General features: G+C 36.8%; 1 protein-coding gene across 3 annotated transcripts; it reads right to left on the bottom strand.

Annotated features, from left to right (window-relative positions):
* Positions 1 to 4,034: 4,034 nt before the first annotated feature.
* Positions 4,035 to 18,719, bottom strand: nr1h4 (nuclear receptor subfamily 1, group H, member 4). 3 transcript variants are annotated; one of them, XM_043216759.1, is made up of 11 exons: positions 18,612 to 18,719; positions 16,443 to 16,542; positions 14,413 to 14,590; positions 12,362 to 12,739; positions 9,926 to 10,066; positions 9,408 to 9,544; positions 8,888 to 8,986; positions 8,555 to 8,654; positions 7,594 to 7,740; positions 5,545 to 5,658; positions 4,035 to 5,109 (listed from the first exon to the last, which is right to left on the bottom strand). In XM_043216759.1, the coding sequence occupies exons 3-11, from the start codon at positions 14,507 to 14,509 to the stop codon at positions 4,871 to 4,873; spliced, it is 1,452 nt and encodes a 483-aa protein (XP_043072694.1). In that variant the 5' UTR covers positions 14,510 to 14,590; positions 16,443 to 16,542; positions 18,612 to 18,719; the 3' UTR covers positions 4,035 to 4,870. The 3 variants fall into 3 exon arrangements, with proteins under 3 accessions (XP_043072694.1, XP_043072693.1, XP_043072695.1); XM_043216758.1 differs by lacking the exon at positions 18,612 to 18,719 and having other exon boundaries at positions 16,443 to 16,605; XM_043216760.1 differs by lacking the exons at positions 14,413 to 14,590; positions 16,443 to 16,542; positions 18,612 to 18,719 and adding an exon at positions 13,950 to 14,364.
* Between the last annotated feature and the right edge of the window lie 912 nt (positions 18,720 to 19,631).

Below are 19,631 nucleotides of genomic sequence, written 5' to 3'. Positions count from 1 at the left end.
AATTTAACACTAAATTAACTATCAGGCTAAAGTTATCATTTTCCCAGATCTATTACTGAACCTTTAATTAATGTACTGTCATAATTGGAGTAACAGTTGGCCAGATTTTCATAGTGCTATCTAATATTTCCATAAAAATATTAATATTATATTATAATAATACTAATATTTCCGATCCTCGCCCTAACAACACACGCATGAGCACAATGCACTCCTACTAACCTACGCTCTGTCCCTACATCCTCTACTACACCCCTATCTTTCTCTGTTGGTCTGTGGAATTGCCAGTCAGCGGTCAACAAAGCTGACTTCATTTCTGCTTTTTCTTTACATTCTTCACTCCACATTCTGGGATTGACGGAGACCTGGATTCGTCCAGAAGACTCAGCAACCCCAGCAGCTCTAGCCAACAATCACTCTTTCTCACACACACCTCGTCAGGTTGGCCGGGTGGTGGCACTGGTCTGCTCATCCCAAACAATTGAAATATTCAACCAACTCACTTGTATGTCATTACATCTCTTTTGAATTTCATGCTATCACAGTTACTACTCCGACAAAATTCCACATAGTGGTAATCTAATTGGACATTTCTAGACACCTTCCTAGAGGAGCTTGGATTATTGTCATCTTTTACAGACGAAGGCACTCCACTCCTACTCTTCGGGACTTCATTCATCTTGACAAACCTTACGCTACGCACTATTCCCTTCTAGCTTCATTTGACCTCAAACGCCTCATCACGACAAGCACCCACAAATCAGGCAACCAGCTTGATTTAATTTACACGCAGTTGTACTGCAGACACCATTTCAGTACAACCGCTTACGTCTCTGACCATTTCTTCTTACATTTCAACTGCATTTTCCTATCTCTGTGCAACTAATACCGGTTACTTTCCCGACGTAACCTTCGTTCCCTTTCTCCCTCCCATCTCTCCTCTGCTGTGTCCTCCTCCCTTCCCTCACCTACCCATTTCTCTTCTTTGGATGTGAATACAGCTACAGATACCTTGTTCAGTGCTCTAACCTCCTGTCTAGACGACATCTGCCCTCTCTCCTCCAGGCCATACCTCTAGCCCCTGGTTGTCTGATGTTCTCCGTGAGCATCGGGTCAAACTCAGGGCAGCGGAGAGAAAGTGGCGCAAATCTAAAAGATCTGACAGACCTGAGCAGGTATCAGACTTTGCTTTCTTCCTTCTCTGCCGAAATCCACTGCCCAAATCATCATATTTCCAAAACAAGATCAACAACACTTCAGACACACGTAAGCTCTTCAGATCATTTAACTCCTGCTCTATCCCCCTCCACCACCTCCCACCACCTCAATATCACCTGACGATTTTGCCACATTTTTTACAAACAAAAAGCGATCAGCAGCCAGTTCTCAGCCCCCATCGCACAACCCTCAACCAACCGCATCGACTACCGATTCCTCCACTTTCTCCTTCTGCTCCTCACTGAGACAGAAGTATCCAAACTTCTCCTCTCCAGCCATCCAACAACATGTCCGCTAACCCCATACCCTCTCATCTCCTGCAAGCAATCTCCCCACTGTCTTGCCGGCACTCACGCACATCATCAACACATCTCTCCTCACAGGTACCTTCCCCACAGCATTTAAGCAGGCTCGGGTAACCCCACTGCTCAAAAAGCCCACTTTAAACACTTCTCTTATTGATAACTACAGGCCAGTCTCTCTTCTTCCATTCATAGCGAAAACACTTGAAAGAGTGGTTTTCAACCAGGTATCACTGTTTCTTTCGAAAAACAACAAACTGGACCATAACCAATCAGGTTTCAGGTGCGGCCATTCAACTGAGACTGCGCTGCTCTCAGTCACGGAAGCCCTGCGGACTGCAAGAGCTGAATCCAAATCATCAGTTCTCATTCTGCTGGATCTATCCGCTGCTTTTGACACTGTGAATCATCAGATCCTGCTGTCTACCCTCTCATCACTGGGCATCTCTGGGATCCCACTTCGTTGGTTCGAATCCTATCTCACTGGTAGGTTTTTTAGGGTGGCCTGGGGAGGAGATGTATCCACAGCACATCAACTGGTCACTGGGGTTCCTCAGGATCGGTTCTTGGTCCCCCCCTCTTCTCCATTTATACATCACTAGGCCCCATCATGCAGGCTCACGGCTTCTCCTACCACTGCTACGCCGATGACACACAGCTCTACCTCTCTTTTCATCCAGACGATCCAACGGTAGCTACTCGGATCTCGGGTTGCCTGGCGGACATCTCGACATGGATGCAAGAGTACCATCTACAGCTCAACCTGACAAAGACTGAGCTGCTTGTATTCCCTGCCACTCCAACTACACAGCATGACTTCACCATCCAGCTAGGTTCTTCGTCAATTACCCCATCATCCTCAGTCAGAAATCTTGGTGTAATCCTCGATGACCAACTTACCTTCAAAGATCACATTGCAAAGACTGCTCGATCCTGCAGGTTTGCACTACACAACATCAGAAAGATCAGGCCCTTTCTAACAGAGAAAGCTGCACAGCTACTTGTCCAGGCCCTTGTCATTTCTAGACTGGACTACTGCAATGCTCTTCTTGCTGGACTTCCATCGAACACAATAAAACCTCTACAAATGATTCAGAATGCAGCGGCACGGCTGGTATTCAATGAGCCCAAGAGAACCCATGTTACACCTCTCTTTATCTCCTTACATTGGCTACCGATTGCAGCTCGCATCAAGTTCAAGGCACTGATGCTTGCATATAGAACAACCACAGACTCGGCACCGGTCTACTTCCACTCACTATTACAAATCTACACACCCTCTAGAAGTCTGAGATCTGCTAGCGATATGGTACCATCTCAAAGAGGCTCAAAATCACTCTCCAGAACTTTCTCGTTCTCTGTTCCTGGCTGGTGGAACGATCTTCCCGTACACATATCCGGAATGCTGGATCTCTGTCAATCTTTAAGAAACTGCTGAAAACTCACATCTTTCAGCAATACCTGACCTCATCTCATAAAAAAAAAAAAAAAAAAAAAAAAAAAAAAAAAATACTCTCACTCTCTGTCTCTGTCTCTCTTCTTATCCCCTTGTTTATTCCTTCCCTTCTGGCATGTACTAATTTGAACACTCCTGTGACTGGGTGTTATAAGCACTTACACTGTCTGTTTGTCTCTCTAAAAAATGAATCGCTGTTGTACTCTCAATTGTAAGTCGCTTTGGATAAAAGCGTCTGCAAAATGACTAAATGTAAATGTAAATGTATAAAAATATTGGCATCATATATTTTCCTATTCACCACGGTATTGAGTCAGAAATGTGGGTTTTCGTGTCCAATTGTATTTTATTATTAATGTACACATGTATTAAACGTATTGGTGGAGAAGTAATGGAATATAATTACAGTATATTTGTGATTAACTTATAGCATTTAATGCGTTTATACTAATTGTATTGAGGTGCTGTATTTGTTTTTTTTAACTGTGATTATAGTGATCTAAATGTATGATACTATGGAAGGCAGTTTAAAAAACATCTATAAAAACTTTATAATGAACATAAATTTGCATCTGTATTCCAACTAAAGCTACTATTAAATGTGCATTTCTAAGAGACGGAAAGATGTTCTATTATTGATATTATCAGGCAACACAAAGCTGTTTGTAATTTAAAACAATATCACTCAGCACATGCAGAACTAAGAAATGTCATGGTATGACCATAGTTTAAAACCACACATAACTGTATGTTTTTTGTTTTGTTTTTTTTCCACAAAAATCTGTCTTTTAAATTAAAAAGAAAAGTAAAAAAATTCTATTTTGACACGAATATCACGCAGCCCTAATACAGAGGCAAAAATGCGATAGCCAGGTCTCAGGAGGATATAATGACATTTTAGAGAACTGATTAGAGTTTGACAAAGGCCCTTTCGGATGCACAATATACTGGTTAGCTAATCCTTTATTAACAATTACCCCTCAGTTTTTGATTTGTTCACAAATTTATGATGAAAAAGAAATACATTTTCAGAAATATTTACTCACTCTCAGGCCATCCAAGATCTAGATGAGTTTGTTTCTTTATTGGAATAGAGAAATTGAGCATTACATCACTTGCCTTCCAGTAGATCCTCTGAATTGAATGGGTGCCGTCAGAATGAGAGTCTAAACAGCTGCTAAAAACATCACAATAATCTACAAGTAATCCACACAACAGTCCATCTCATGAAGTGAAAAGCTGCATGTTTGTAAGAAACAAATACATCAAGGTATTTTAACGTTAGCTGGAAGCAATGGTTTAAAATTACGTCCAAATTATGTATATTTGTTTCTTACATACGTTTCTTTTTTTCTACTTGACAAGATGTTGATTGGTGGATGGATGCATTCCTTGTGGATTATTGTGATGTTTTTGAACATCAATCACTGCTGAGGTGAACAAGTGATGTAATGCTAAATTTCTTAAAAACGGTTCGGATGATGAACAGTATGGTTACATAATTCTCGAAAAAAGTGAAAAGAGTGACCACAGGTCAGTCAGAACCTTAATATTAATAGAACATTAAAATATTTAGAATTACACAAAACAAAAACAGACATAAAATGTAAAAAGCCACAAAATCCTCAGATAAAGGAAAGCAGATTTTAAACAATCCAATGTGCCAAGGTTGCAAAGGCCAGGTAAACATTTACAAAGGCATTAAAATATCAAAATGCGTACATCAGTCCTTTTTTAAAGAGCTGATAATGTCTTAAATCTTCTTATTTCCTCTTTTACGTGAACCTCGTCAATATATTACATTTACATTACATAGTTTAACAGTCCACTTCTCTAAAAAGTGTGTAAACTCCTCTCTTTGGCAGCTTAGTAAAAGTCTGTAGCACTTCTGAAGTCACTGAACGTCCCAGATCTCACAGAGGAGGGGGGTGAACTTGTGATCGCTCATACGCCATGACTCCAGCATTTCTGCGTGGTGGTGGTTGAGGGTACGAAGCTCAGTCAGACGGCCGAGAAGCCGAGCAAAGTGCTGGGGCTCGTGGGGGTGCTGTAGTTTACAGACCTTCCTCAGCACCTCCAACATGGGCTCCTGCAGACGCTCCACCGCCTGCTGGTCCTTTACGTATGGTCTGTCTGCGGGTAGATATAACAATTTCAGTCATATATTTTGAAGAGCTATACAATGACAAACATTTGCTTTTCTATTTCGACCCTATTAATCATTAACCAGTACTGATTACATAAGAGCCAAACTTGGTTTTTGAATAGATTAATCACATGTAAACACTAAACGATTTTTATAACGTTACATAATACTTCTATTTTAAATGAACGCAGTCCTTATGAACTTCCTATTCATCCACAAAAAGTATTAAGAATCACAACTTTGATAAAAATAGTTTTCGGAGCGCCAAATCAGCACTTTGGCAACACCAACCCCAATTTTTTTTAACAGTCTTATTCTTTCGTTTGAACAAAATAATAATAAACTGAACCAGACTAAATGAACATTGACACTGCATTGTGAAACATATGATTTAGATCATTAAGTGAGCGATATCAGCTGACCTGGTGAGAGGATCGTGATAGCAGTAAGGAGAGCATGCTCCTCTTGCATCATCTGCAGCTCCCCAATGCTTTTATAGAAGTTAAACATGGGTGTGATAAATTCTTCAGATATGCCTATGAAGGAAATAGAGATATTTATGAAGATATACACCAAGCTTTGTCTTTTATAAATCAATCTAATATTGACCATCTTGTACTGCTAATGTAAAAATGACTTTTACCACCTCAGCCACTTGTAAATACTCAAAAACATTCAGTAGAGAAACCGTCTTTGCTGAATGTAGAAGTGTATGAAAAGGTTTACAAATGGCCTGTTTTAAACTGAGGCCTCAGGGTGGCAGTGTTACCTATATTTTAAAAGCAAGAGTATCCCATGAGTTTTACTACAGTAAATCACACCTCTTTGAAAGAATCCATTAATATACTACATTATTACACATAACGTAAAATGTATCTATTACATTTAATCTCACGCTCTTTGTAATCTACTACTGTCTTGCCTCAAAATGTGTTTTAAACTAGATCTAAAGCAAAATTGTTTAAGATATGACTTTTTTGAATTTGCCAGTGAGGTAAGAAAATAAATTTAAAACACGCTTTTAAAAAGAACTATTCAAATCTTCTGCAAGTAAACTGATCTTACGGAAAATGTAAAATGAAACAAAACATATCTTAAGAAAATGATTTTTGCTTTGGAAGAGACTTTCTGAAACTCCTCTAGCATATAATGGCGGATCACCAGGGGTCGTGACCTTACTACTTTCTATTGTCTGTTAGGTCAGAGCTGATCTGAATCTGGCCTCGGATCCCCACAGCTGTGCGTTTTCCACATTCAGTGGGATTCTCAGTAACAGCAGTTCATTTGAAGCCTGTCTTTGAAGGGCTTTCCTGTTTTGTGCGAGGTCTTTGTCTTTATCATTATCATTGATATAATTATCATACTTTACTGGCTATGTGAGCCGAGCGCTCTTTTCTGATGTAAAGCATTCGGTGTGAAGAGCCATAAGGGTTTGGTTTGCAGACCGACCAATCAGGGAAACTCTCGGTGGGAGCTACCACGCTGAAGGCAGCTGGGACATTAAAAACGTGAGTTAATTCAGCCAACCAAAATGTTCATATTAAAGAAAATCAGTGTAAAAAACTCTTCAGAAACTATTCAGTATATACAAACAGTCGTCACCCCCAAGGGATGAAATGATCGCAGCACGCAGACTCTTTTCACAGTTTCATTAATTTCCCTTCAGATAAAAGGATAACCTTTGTCATAACTTTCCGAAAAAAAGGAGGGAGCAAAAAAACCCTGACGCATCACGAAGGCTTCACGCCAGAGAAATGTCAGAGGCGCTGAGAGCCAGAGAGTGGGACAATAGGCCTCTCGATGTTTAGATAGAGAACAATAGTCTCTTTAGACAGTGCGTCTATTTCTCTCCCACTGGCCTTTTGCGTGAATATTCCTGAGCCCCTGCTGACGGGAAAAAGAGTGACGGATTCAAACGGACGATGCCACTCTGCATTCATCTGCCTGTTTAGAAATATTACCAACTGGACGTCCGTTACGGCTTCTCAGATACTGAAAGGATTCACAAAGGTGATTCACTGTGCAATGCTGAAGGGATTAAGATGCTTTTAAGAAACTGAATTGATCTTGTATCCTTTTTTAACCACAGCTCTTCAACAAAATCTAATTACATGTTATAAAGCATATGATATTAACTAGCTATATGAGGGCTTTCCTCTCTGTTCTGCGCCTGGCAATCATCCAGCGCTTAGACTTCTGTGAAACCGAAACCAATCTGACTTTAGTGTCCTTTTACAAATGTAATGTACACCACGGGATTATCAAGATGGCAAATTTCCTGTCGTTATTTAGGGCGTACAGATACATTATTAATGTAACTACTGAACTTTATGGACTTTGTTCTAGGGCTCAACAAGTACGTGGCATACTAGTTTGAAACCCAATCCAAGAGTCATGAATCCTTTGAACGCTCCATAAAAGCAGTTAAAGGTCATGAATCGTGCTGTAAATTATCCAAATAATAAGCTCACCACTCCTTCTGATCCTGTCCTCTAGCACCTCTGTGTGTCCATTGGGCAGTTTCTTGGAGAAAACCTGTGCTGAGCGCAGGAACATTGCCTCTACAGCGGAACCTTTTAATAAAGCGATCTGATCTTCGTGGTCCAGAGATTGAAAGCCTGCTCAGAAAACAAGAATGCAACAAACATGTTTGCTAAGAACTGAGTTATTGCATCCTCCGCACAGGACATAGATGTCATATAAAGTGTTCCAAACTAGTCTTTAAAAATACATACCTCTGTGCACTTTTTGTGCAACACTGTTTTTATGTGCCTTATTGCACACTTGGCCACAGTTTCAAAGAGAAATGTCCACTGAGTGGCACTAAAACACAGGTTGCTAAAAGCTAATACTCTATTGCTTTGAAAAAATGCCCTAGACCAAATCCAACCCAAAACCTACCCGACAGTGTTAACAAATGCATAACTTATATATAAGAACACATTTATTAATGCAACCGTACCATTTCAACTTCCTTACACAGATCTAATCTGTTTTATCTAATCTGGTTCAAACCTGAGCTCCTCGCCTCTCAAATACATCTCCGTACTCCATGAGCTACCGAAAAACCATCTGTGAAAACCCATAGATATAAAGCTGGAATGTAATGCTAACCTTCAAAAGCATCAGTTTTCAAATATCGCAGCATATTAATATTGTTTGGAAGCCGTAACATGATATTCTTCATGTAATTGTGCGAACATGAAGCTTTATTAATAAAAATTCTGTAAATTTGTCTGAAAAGGAACAAAAAGGTGTCAGAGTTTTACTGCCTCTAGTATTCATTTCTTTTGGAAACTGCAGTGACATGTACTTGTTGGTAGGTATTTTGTGTCTCGCTAAAACGTGCACCAAGGTACATTTATGCCATGAGACCAGGTAGCTGTTAGCACTGCTAGTGAAATAGCTGTTCTAGAATTTGAAAAACAGTACCTGGTATATTTTTTGTGAACTCAACCAGCACCTGAACGTGGCTAGTTGCCATTTCGGTCAGCAGAAGGAAGTTTTCTTCTGTGTTGAATTGCTCTTGTAGCTGTGGACATGTTGAAAGGAGTAAAAAAGCATGCAAATAAGCCACTGTTTTATGACACTGGGGTGGTGATAACCTTGGTTACGTAATGATTTAACAGCGATAAGAACTGGTGCTCACTCATTTTAACAGTAGCATTTGGCTGATTTGTGCATTAAAGAATCATAAAGATTTAAAGACTTAAAAAGCTGATCTAAAATAAGATAAAATGTTAGAGGTTCTTTGTGAAGACATACCAGTTTTTTCGCCATATCCTGAGGGATGCGATGTTTGTTGTGAGCATCAACTATATAACTTATTAAAGCCTGTTGGTCTTGGCTCAGTTCTATATTCTCCTGAAATAAGAAAATGTGCCAAAAATCCTGTTTAGAATTTTGGATAGTAGAGAATCCAGCTATGTGAAATAAATAATGATTGGTGGAGTCGTTTTTTTTTTTTTTATAATTTGATCATAAACTTGATCATGATATAAATGTTTAGAAGTAACAGTATATGTGAGCAAAAGTGAAAGGAATGAAGGTAAAGAGGATCATTGAGGTTGCCCTTTAATCTTTTATAGTACTTCAATAAAAGTTGACATAAAGCACCCTTAGTTTGAAATTACAATTGAAAAGTTATACTGTAACAATCATGGCACCAATTAAACTGTATCTCAAATACTTAAAGTTGCACGAAACAAAAAGTGACAGTATTTTAGTGGAAGTTTTCACCACAGATTATAATAATAACCCGGTTAAACAGCACCTGTGTTCTTACCTTGGACTGTTTAGTGGTAGATACAATTTGTTTAGCGTCTCTACTATCACCAACATCATCCCCTATACTTTCGTCAGATGAGGCCTTTGTGTTTTTCCTCAGTCTTTTGGATTTGCACTGGATTTCAGTTAATAAGCCTGAGGATGCAAAAACATAATAGATACATAAACTATGGAGCAAACGAAACGAAGGAAACAAAAAAATGTTTTATATTTTATCTGTTTATTTCCTCAACAGTTATGTAAAAAACAAAACACTATGCATGAGCTATAAAAGCTTAAAATATATAACTTCCGCAAACTAATATTTTACCTCAAGTAAATCAATGTTTTTTGAGCCCAAACCCAAATCATTTGCTGCCCAAATAAACATTGTACCACTGTAGATTCATTCTCTTTAAATAAAGTTAAAAACTGCTGTTCAAGAGTTTCTGATCTGACTCATCCTATTTATCAATGTGCATGATATATTAGTTGAGTAGGAACACGTATTATAATGTTTACAGTGCTCTTACTCACACTCTGCCAACATGCCCATCTCTTTGCACTTTCTGAGTCGACATTCTTGGCATTTTCTGCGCATGTACATGTCCATCTCACAGTTTCCTCCACTCTTACATTTATATACAGCATTCTTTGTAATACTCCTTCTGAAGAAACCTGGAAGAAGTAGCACAGCATGTTAATGCCACACATTTTACCTATATTGGGAATCAGGAACCAGATTTTTCACTGACCGTCATGTAGTGACTAAATAAGGAAAAAATAAGCTAAATGTTACAAAACACTGAAATTTATTAATATTACCATAACCTGTAAAGCCCAAACATTGTGCGATTCTAAAACAGGCTACACTGGTTTCTAAATGTCTTTTGAATCTCAGTAGTTACATGCATTTGTCTATTGTTGTTGGTTTTTTTAGCTTTTTGCATTTTTTGTGGTTTTTACGAGGACAGAAATTGCATTTAACTATTGCCATTTAGCTTTTTAAGCATTTAACATTGCACCTCTATCAACAGACCCAAATAAAAATTTTGGGTCACAAATTAATTTCCCGAGATCCACTCTTTTGGTAAATAAGTAATCATATTATCACCTGTTTTTACACTTCACACAGTGGATAACAGGTCAGATAGCAAGAAAAGACGAACAAAAGCATTTAGGAGCAGACTTCATTGCTCAAAACTCAAATTGCCATATTGCATTGATTATACATAGGAATCAAAATTCGAAGCAACCCTATAAGTCTAAACTATTAGGGGAAACAAGAAGGCCACTTTGTAAACACAGATCAAGGAATAGGTTCATCGCAGTCCATGTAAGGTATGGTGTAATGTTTAAGACATTACGTTCAGTACTGTAATACAGATACTCTTGGATGCTCGATTTTCAGTTCTAGGCAGCAGACAAACATGTGCAGTTGTTTTTGGAACAGGTAATTATTCCAGCATGAGCCCATGAGCACAATGACACACATTAACTTTGCATGGCGGCATGTGGCTCTGGTTGCCTACATCATTATTCAGCAGAAAGCTGAGAGGGAACCCAATCCAAACTGAACGTGAAGGAGCATCAAACCCAGCCAAGTCTGTGGGACTTGGGACACATAGCCCAGCATCTGCCCTTTGGGCATTGTCCATGCACAGGTGGAATTACACTTGCAGTCATTCAGCCAATGATTTTCCAAAGAGCTAAATTTGGCACAAGGGGTTCCATGTCAATTATTACGTCTTTTATAAGCTATGTAGCCATGGATACTATATACAATATCTATGAAGGTTCAAGGGTGAACAAAGAGATCACAAGGTGCAACTGTACATTGTTACAGTATATATCAAATAAATATATATAATGCAAAGCTATATTTGTACAACAATTCTTGCAAAATGACTTTTAATGTTTATTATAGTGTCATAATAACATAGTTGAAAAACATATTACTGACAAAAAACTTCATACATCAACAACCTGTCACTATAACTATACTGATCTCACACATATAGTTGTAAGATTTTGGCACCCTTGGTAAATATAATCAAAGAAAGTGGTGAAAATTAATCTGCATTGATCTTTTATTTTTTTAAAAATCACAAAAATCTGACCTTTTATTGGATAGGAATTTAAGATGAGGGGAAATTTCACAGCTGGACAATTGCAGAAAATAGTTGAGTCTTGGGGTAAGAAAACCTTAAAAACAACTGTCGAACAGCACCTACGTCACCGCAGGTTGTTTGGGAGGATTTCAAGTAAAATTCGCCTTGCTCATCTATCTAATGAAAGATTACATTTTTGTAAAATTTATTAAATAAAAGATCAAAAGGATTAACAATGCAGATTCATTTTCACAGCCTTCTTTGATCATATTTACCAAGGGTGCCAATATCAGTGAGTACCACTGTACGCGTTTGGTTCAAAAGAAGCAGCCTACTGGTCATGTTGTATATTTTTGATTTACTAAAAGAGCTGACTCTAATGAGTCAGTCATTTGGGAATTGGGCTACAAATTGATTGTCTACAATGAACCAACATATGGAATTAATTTGTTCAGGAATTGGACTAAACTGGTCGCACTGTATGTTTTTATAATTTTCTAACAGCGACACTAGATTCATTTGTTCTGGAATCAAACTATACTGGTTGCACTGTATGGTTTTGATTCACTAAAAAGAACTATGATTACACTTCCTTGCATTGTAAGGTTTTGTTTTGTTGGTCGTTATGTATGGTTTTGATTATAATAATTATATTATAAGATTCAGTCATTAGGAATTGGACTGTGCACACTATCTGCTTCATATTGTTGATTTAAGGAATCACTGACAAGTTGATTTTAGTATGTGGTTCCAAAATGTGCAAAATCTTTCAGCCCTGCTGCCTTTTTAATGGTATTGATTCTGAATGAGAACCGGTTCTTATGAAAAACCGCAGCAAAATACTGTAAATAATGACATTCACCTTTACATCCTTCACATGTGAGTGCATTGTAGTGATACCCTGATGCTTTATCTCCACAGACCACACACAGTTCCTCTCCTTTGTTCCTTCCAGAGTGGGCTGCGTGTCTGGATCTTTTACAGATGGTTGGAACAACTGGGCAAGACTCGTCCAGCTCATTATCAAAGCCTCCCTCCAACGGTCCTTTCCTCATCTCAAACATGGTGGATGGAGAGTACCACTCCTCTCCATTGTACTGTGAGTAGCAGTGCTGGCTGGAGTAGTATGATGGTGATGACATGGAGGGCTCCACCGAGGTGTACTGCATGCCGGGATAGCTGGTGAAGGGCATGACCTCCTGGTCCTGTAGCAAAGGACTGTTCTGCTCTGCCAGAATATCTGAGGAGAAGATGGCAGGAGTGAGCGGAGCTTGTCAGCTTACATGTGTCATGGAGATGCAAAGCTCAAGTTTACCTTACTGTTAATAGGTCTTACGCCAACACGACGATTAGTGAAACTACAACACGCTAAGGTACTGTTACCTTGCAGACACCTCTCCAGAGTCATTAAGATCTCCACTACCTCATAAATGTGTATTAAAAACCATCTAGGAACGTAATCAGCCTCTATCCAACAAGTAGCAGAAGATTGTGTGAAATGTATATAATACAGAAGTCAAACACACCCAGAAATAAAACAAGCAATCATTAACCAAAGCTCTCTGGATTTACACAATATTATTATCTCAGTATCAGTAACAATCTACTGTTTCAGTAGATTTTTTATGATCATATATATGTGATCTGTACTACAGTGGGTACTATCTATGATATTAAGCAAGTTAGCAAAAAAAAAAAAAATCATCATTTTATCTATTTTCTCAATGCATCTAATAGCTCATAACGTAAATGATTCATCCATTCATGTTAACGTTCTTATTTTTAGCTTGATCTTCCGATGAAACGTCCGACTTCTCTGAGGTGAAATTTAATAAAGAGCTTATTTTTACATATGCCCCGTCCCTTTCTTAAAATTTAGATCTATTTCCAAACCCACCCTACATTTCTTTTCTTCTTTGATAATCTGTTTCACTTGCATGCACATAAAATAAAAAAAACTATTTATTGCTATTGCAATCTTACTCTATTTCATCAGTAAATTGTTGACTTGACATCTTGCTTAACAAGATTTCTGATCCACCATAGAGTAGTTAACCTAAAAGAGAAAACCGACCATTTAATCTAATAACTGCTGAAGCACCCCTTGTGGCAACACTGAGAACTTTACATGCATTTTTCGTTACGTATTGCATCATAAACTAACCTATTTTAGAACACAATTCTAGAAATGAAGATAGAATACTTAAAAGTGTTAAACATTTGCATATTTTGAGTCAAACTCTTATCAGCTCTTTTCCTATGTTTGTGTGCATTACCTTTTTCAAAACTGTGAAAAACTGTAAAAAATTAAATTCTCCAATTCTCCAATTCTCCAATTGCCAATTCAATCGTTTTTAAGTAACCAAGTTTTGCACTATTTCTACACTACATTTTCACCAACAACACATACTAATATTCCGGCTGCTTCAGTGTCATGAGATGGTACTAACCTGAAGCCTTGTCCTGAACCATGGCCATTTCAGTGTGACCCAGTAAGGGTGCAGATGATCGTTAGCCGTTCTGATACCTAACCATCCAACTGTTCCTTCAGCTCTTCAGCATGTGTCTATATGTCTCTTTTCACAGAGAATTACTGTTCTTCAACACCTTCATACTTCATACATAAGTGCTAGTGTGAACAAAGGTTGCTATAGTTGCTCATTAACCTGACAGTCACAATCCCCTGTCTTATTACAGGTAGGATCGATACAGATTTATATATGTAGTCTAGGACAAAACATGCTGATGCGGGGGTTGTAAAATTAAAGGTGACAGTTTCACGTCTGCTAATGATAATTTGCTTCACTTTTTTCATAGTTTCTGACTCATTGTTTTATTTCATTACCAGCCGTGGCAAAGATAGCATTAGCATAACATAGGTCGGAAATGTATGTGAATTTCCAGTATACTCACCAAAAAAGTGTGAGCTCTCTGATAGGGGGAACACATCACTGGGTGGGATCTGTAAAGGTCCCACCACATTGACGTCATGGCCCACCCACTCATTCATTCAGAAGCCTGTGTGTTGAGTCTTGGCGTCCAAAGATGCCTCAGTCCAGGATGGAAGTGAATGATGGGTTTGATCCTGTTTCTTCAAGACAGTAACAAATGGAGGAAGTGGTTGCTTTACTTACAAATAGAGGCAGTTTTTACGATATTGACGCAAAATGGTAAAACACGTCACTTAAATTGATTTAGATGCTGTTTCTCAAGAAAAAAATGTTAGCGTGTGAAGTTTTATACTACATCATTCAGATTCATTTAGATTTCCTTGAGATTAGGAGGACAAGGTCCTGAAGTCATATCAGAAATCTAGAACATAGTATTCTAACAAATGATTGTTTTTTCCAACTAGAAAAAGGTTTTAGTTGATTGCAGTGACCTTCGCTCCAGTTTCAACTCTGTACTGTACATTCTGGCACCGGATTTTATAATATCTATTTTTCCCAGGTTTATTAACATAAAACTAACTACTGGATTATTTAAAATATTATGTATCATTCCACAATATTTCAACTTGGATGTATTTCAGGACAGGTGTTTAGGTTTTTGACACTCTTAGGTAAAGTTTTAAAAAATGTTTTATTACCCTGACAGGTACGGAGGGAGCATGTATACATCATTTTATGTTTGCCTACAATATGTAACTAAAATTGAATCTAATATTAGATTACTTTTCAACAGTTTAACTACACTGAAACTTTAAATGAGTTTTTAATTACTTTAACTTTTAGCACAGTGAAACAAGATTTTAATTACTTTAGTTCACAGCACTATTACTTTAAGAAACCATAAACTGAACACAATGAACACATCCAAGAAGTAAAACATGATGCATGTGAACCTGTTTTCCCTGTGCATGATTTTTATACATTTAGCAAAGTCTCAATAATGGTGTATAAATGAATAATATGTGACCATTTAATTTTCACATTATGCACTTATGGAGGTTTTTTTCTTAAAATATTGATATTATCATGTTTACTTATGTTCACTTGAAACCATTTTCTAGCAGCATTCTGTTGAAGGTAAAACATCAGCAAACAGAAGCAATGCTTCTTTCAACAGTGCAGTTTTACATTTTTCCCACCTTATGTGTAAATAACACAAGAGGAAACACTAGTTCTTTCAAGAAAAGTCTCATTATAGGTATGATCAGTCTGTGTTGTTATAATATTAAATATATTTCACAGTTTCACTTTTTTGCTTCCTCTAAAAACAAATTTGCTTCATTTTGTTGCATAGTTTCTGACTCATAGTTTTATCACCCACATATCATTTTCACATAATTATCAACAAAAGCATTATTCATTCATTTTCAAGTTATGTATTCACAGAAGATTTGTTCTTAAAAGTTTATAAATCAGTCCTTGGCATCTGTTTCTTTTTTTATAACTGAATACATACTTCCTACATAAGCGCTAGTGTGAACAAATAGTAATATAAATGAATCGTTTTTTACATTATTCATGCCAAAACATAATTAATTATTCATTTTCAGTTTTTATGCATATACGCATTTTTTATTTTTAAACGTTGATCTTGGTATTAGCATATGCGCTTACGTTCAAAGCGGTTCTAGCTACAGCAGCAATGCTCTTTTTCAATCCACTGTGCCGTTTTACTACATTCCCAGCGTAAATAATACAAGAGGAAAATTTAAAAAGTCACAGCGGAGTGATTTAGGATATGAAACCAGGCCTCAGCCTTTAGCGATATTGATTGATGCATCAGTCACAACAACCAGTTTCCCTCATAAAACTATAATAAATCCGGGCCATAATTTCCCATGAGCTTACATGCTAGTCCACACCGAGGGTCTCCATAACATTGTGCCATTTCCAATCAATAAATCTCCACGCTCGCCTCAATCATCAAGTAATAGTAAGCTATAATAGATGATTTATATTTATTAACAAATATCAGAAATATAATTGTCTTACCTATTGCTCTAACAGACGCTGTGCGCTCCTGAGCCGGGTCTCGATATTTGAAGCCATCATAAGCATCAAGCTGATTCTGTGTAGCAACTGGACTGAGCGGCTGGGGTCATGGGGAAACGGGACAGTGGTTATTAATTAAACTATCTATCTGTTTCTCTTCAAGAGTACTAGCAGTTCCTCCCTCTCCCATCAGCTTCATAGTTTGGCTGACAGGCCTACAAATGCAGCATTGCCTCCTTAATAGCAAGAGATAGCCAGCACAGCACACCCTTCTTCCCAACGCATTCCCCACAGATGCACACATACCCTTACACTCATGTAAACACAATTATTATTCAATGATGCTAGTCTCACGCGTAATTTAAAGCTGTTGGATAGAAGTACACCTGCTCTGTTTTAGCTCATCGCTAAAAACTTTGATATCTGATACTTGACTTTGAATTATGAGCAGGACGTATGCATTGCATTTTAGTTGTATTGCATTTTGTGGGACACTGTACTTCGGGGTTTGATGAATTGCCCAGTAAACTACTGCAGCTTGGCTCATGTTGTAATTTGGGATTATGACACATTTTGCAACACATGGCCATCTGACATTAGTGATAATTTCTAGAATTAAGTTATATCTATTGTATAGACTGCTTCTTAAAGATGCTCTCAAAATGTACTCTAAAATGCACACTTATAAGATATGTTTGCATCATTTTCCTACCTTTGAAATTGTAAGAATATGTCAGTTACTTTAGATCAAGGCTTTTCTTTATTAAATTTTCAATTAGATTTTTTTTTATAACTTTTATTCAGAGATAAATTTAAATTACTGAGAAAACATGCTAATTTATTGGCTGTTCATTCTGCATTTTAAATAAAATTGACAATATTATATATATATATATATATATATATATACTTAGTCCTCTACACTAAAGAAATAAGAAATTTATTATAAAATATTTTTATTTAGCTGAAAAAAAACCCTCAAATGACTAAGTGAAAAAAATTAAACAATAATATTTAAAAAACAAACACAAACCAAAACTCAAATAACAAAATGATTAACAATTAAACAAAAATAAAAAATATATATAAAACAAAAATATACTTTACAAATCATCAAGGGAGAACACACCTTAATTCAGCACTTTTGTTTATTAATATATTCATTATTTTTATTGTCAGTAATTGTGCAATAAGTTTAAAGTTGCTTCCTGCTAAATAAACAGTTTATTCCCTATTTGCACATATGAAATATAATCACCAAGTTTCATTTAGATACTGTTTACAGAACCCCTGCCATATCTTTCTCTTGAAAAATTATGTAAAACATATTAAGTAAAAAATATTTCTGTAGTTTTAGTATGCTGAGTCAATTAATACACTATAAAAACTTATATATATTTATAAATTGGAATATGTTTTGCAATTAATATTCTTTCTAGTTTTATGTTCAATTTAAAGTTGCTTACCATTTCTTTGTAATTATTTGTGAAAATTACTAGCGCTTTCTATATGAAAACCGTTCCAAACTGGATCCTATTTTCTTCAGCGTATAAGTGCATAGATGATATAATGTGTTCTCTATGCCATAACATTCACATGAGTCACACTCCACTCGTGAGATGTAATTTGACCAAAACGTGATGAAGACCAGCGTCTCACTATAATTGCAAGTGTATCTAAAAACAAGCTCTTAATCATTTACCGGCTGTTGCTCCATCCACATAGGGCCCTTCTGAGTCAACAGACAGCGCTCTGAAATAAACAAAACCTTTGCCATAGGCTGGCGGCTGTTTGCGGAGGGCGGGGGAGCTATGGATGGCCTTGTGAGAAGGACACATTCATGGCCCCATTAAAAAACTATTATCAAACACTTCAGCTATTTTGTGAGTCACACGGCACTACAGTACGCTCGTTTTTAACAGCACATCCATCATTTGTTTATCAAATTTGAAACATGTTCGATATCATAGTGATATCATATCTCTGTGTGCTTTGATAAACCCAAGCCAAGGCAACCTAAAATGTCAGAAATTTTTGAATATTCACAGAGATTAATTACACAAAACACTGCGTTTCAGAAAAGCATGGCAGCTATAACCTAAAGCCTCTTTTTTTTTTTTTTTTTTTTGTTTGACATCTGGTAGTTAATCTCAAACAAAAAGTGCTTACCGTTTTAGAACCACACATCAAATCATAAAAGCTAGATGTAGAGATAAGGCCATCAAACAGTAGTACAAACCGGCGAGAGGCTTCATATCAGCATGTTAAACATGAGCTGTCAAGGACTGTGGCACAAAAAATGCCATTACACACCACAACAAGGTCCACAACCTTGAACTTTCCCGAGATTTACCTAAAAAAAAAGACCTGTTAACACGTAACACCCGACCAACGAATCAAAAGATGGTGCGCTGAATTCAAACATGCATACGTTCCTGAAACTAGACTTTCAAAAGACTGAAAATGGGAACGTAAAGGCTGAATAACAGAAGGTTTGCGCTTCATAAAGAAAAGTCAATAAAACTAGAACTGAACAAAAACTAAGCACAAATAGAAATATTGGTAACACCTTTCTTATAGCTGTTTGTATAATGCATTACAATTATTAATAACGTGCGGCATGATACATTATATTTTGTTGTGAATAATTATTTCTGAATTTAAGCGTATCAATGCAATTGATAAGTGTTGCAGTATATTAACTGTGGTTATAATTATCCATCATGAGACTGTACAATACATTATAAGGCATATTTGATGTGTTAAAACGACTTTTATAATGCATTATACATAAAGGTCAACTAAAAGTGTCAAAGCACCACCAAAATTACTAAACGATCAAATAAAATTAAAACATAAACGGAAGAATATGAAAACAAAAGCTAATATAATGTATGAATTAACACTAGTGTAATATTAAAATATTAACCATCAAGGGAGATCACACGCTCCTTTAATCAGTATATTATATTATATGATTTTTGTCGTTTTTCTTTTTCGTTTTTTTTAATTTTTTATTTTATTAATGTTAAACTGTTTCTATGATAAAGAGTGTGTATAAAATGTTAATGTCCTGTCCAGTCAAAAGAGCATTAAAAATATTTTTGCCAAGTTGTTTAAAGCTTTGGGTGGTCAGACTAATTTGCGGTACACTGTAAAATGCTGCTGTGAACATAAAAATAGTGATAA

This window comes from Puntigrus tetrazona, chromosome 18, assembly GCF_018831695.1.
Source record: "Puntigrus tetrazona isolate hp1 chromosome 18, ASM1883169v1, whole genome shotgun sequence".
Taxonomy (NCBI): domain Eukaryota; kingdom Metazoa; phylum Chordata; class Actinopteri; order Cypriniformes; family Cyprinidae; genus Puntigrus; species Puntigrus tetrazona.
This window is presented reverse-complemented; position numbering and strand designations above follow the sequence as displayed.

Excerpts from the sequence above, each read along its gene's own strand:
- nr1h4 (XM_043216759.1), bottom strand. The coding sequence starts at position 14,509 with ATGAATGAGTGGGTGGGCCATGACGTCAATGTGGTGGGACCTTTACAG. Across the intron at positions 12,740-14,412 it reads AGAGAGCTCACACTTTTTTG|ATATTCTGGCAGAGCAGAAC; the intron begins GTGAGTATACTG and ends TCTTCTCCTCAG. Across the intron at positions 10,067-12,361 it reads CACATGTGAAGGATGTAAAG|GTTTCTTCAGAAGGAGTATT; the intron begins GTGAATGTCATT and ends TACTTCTTCCAG.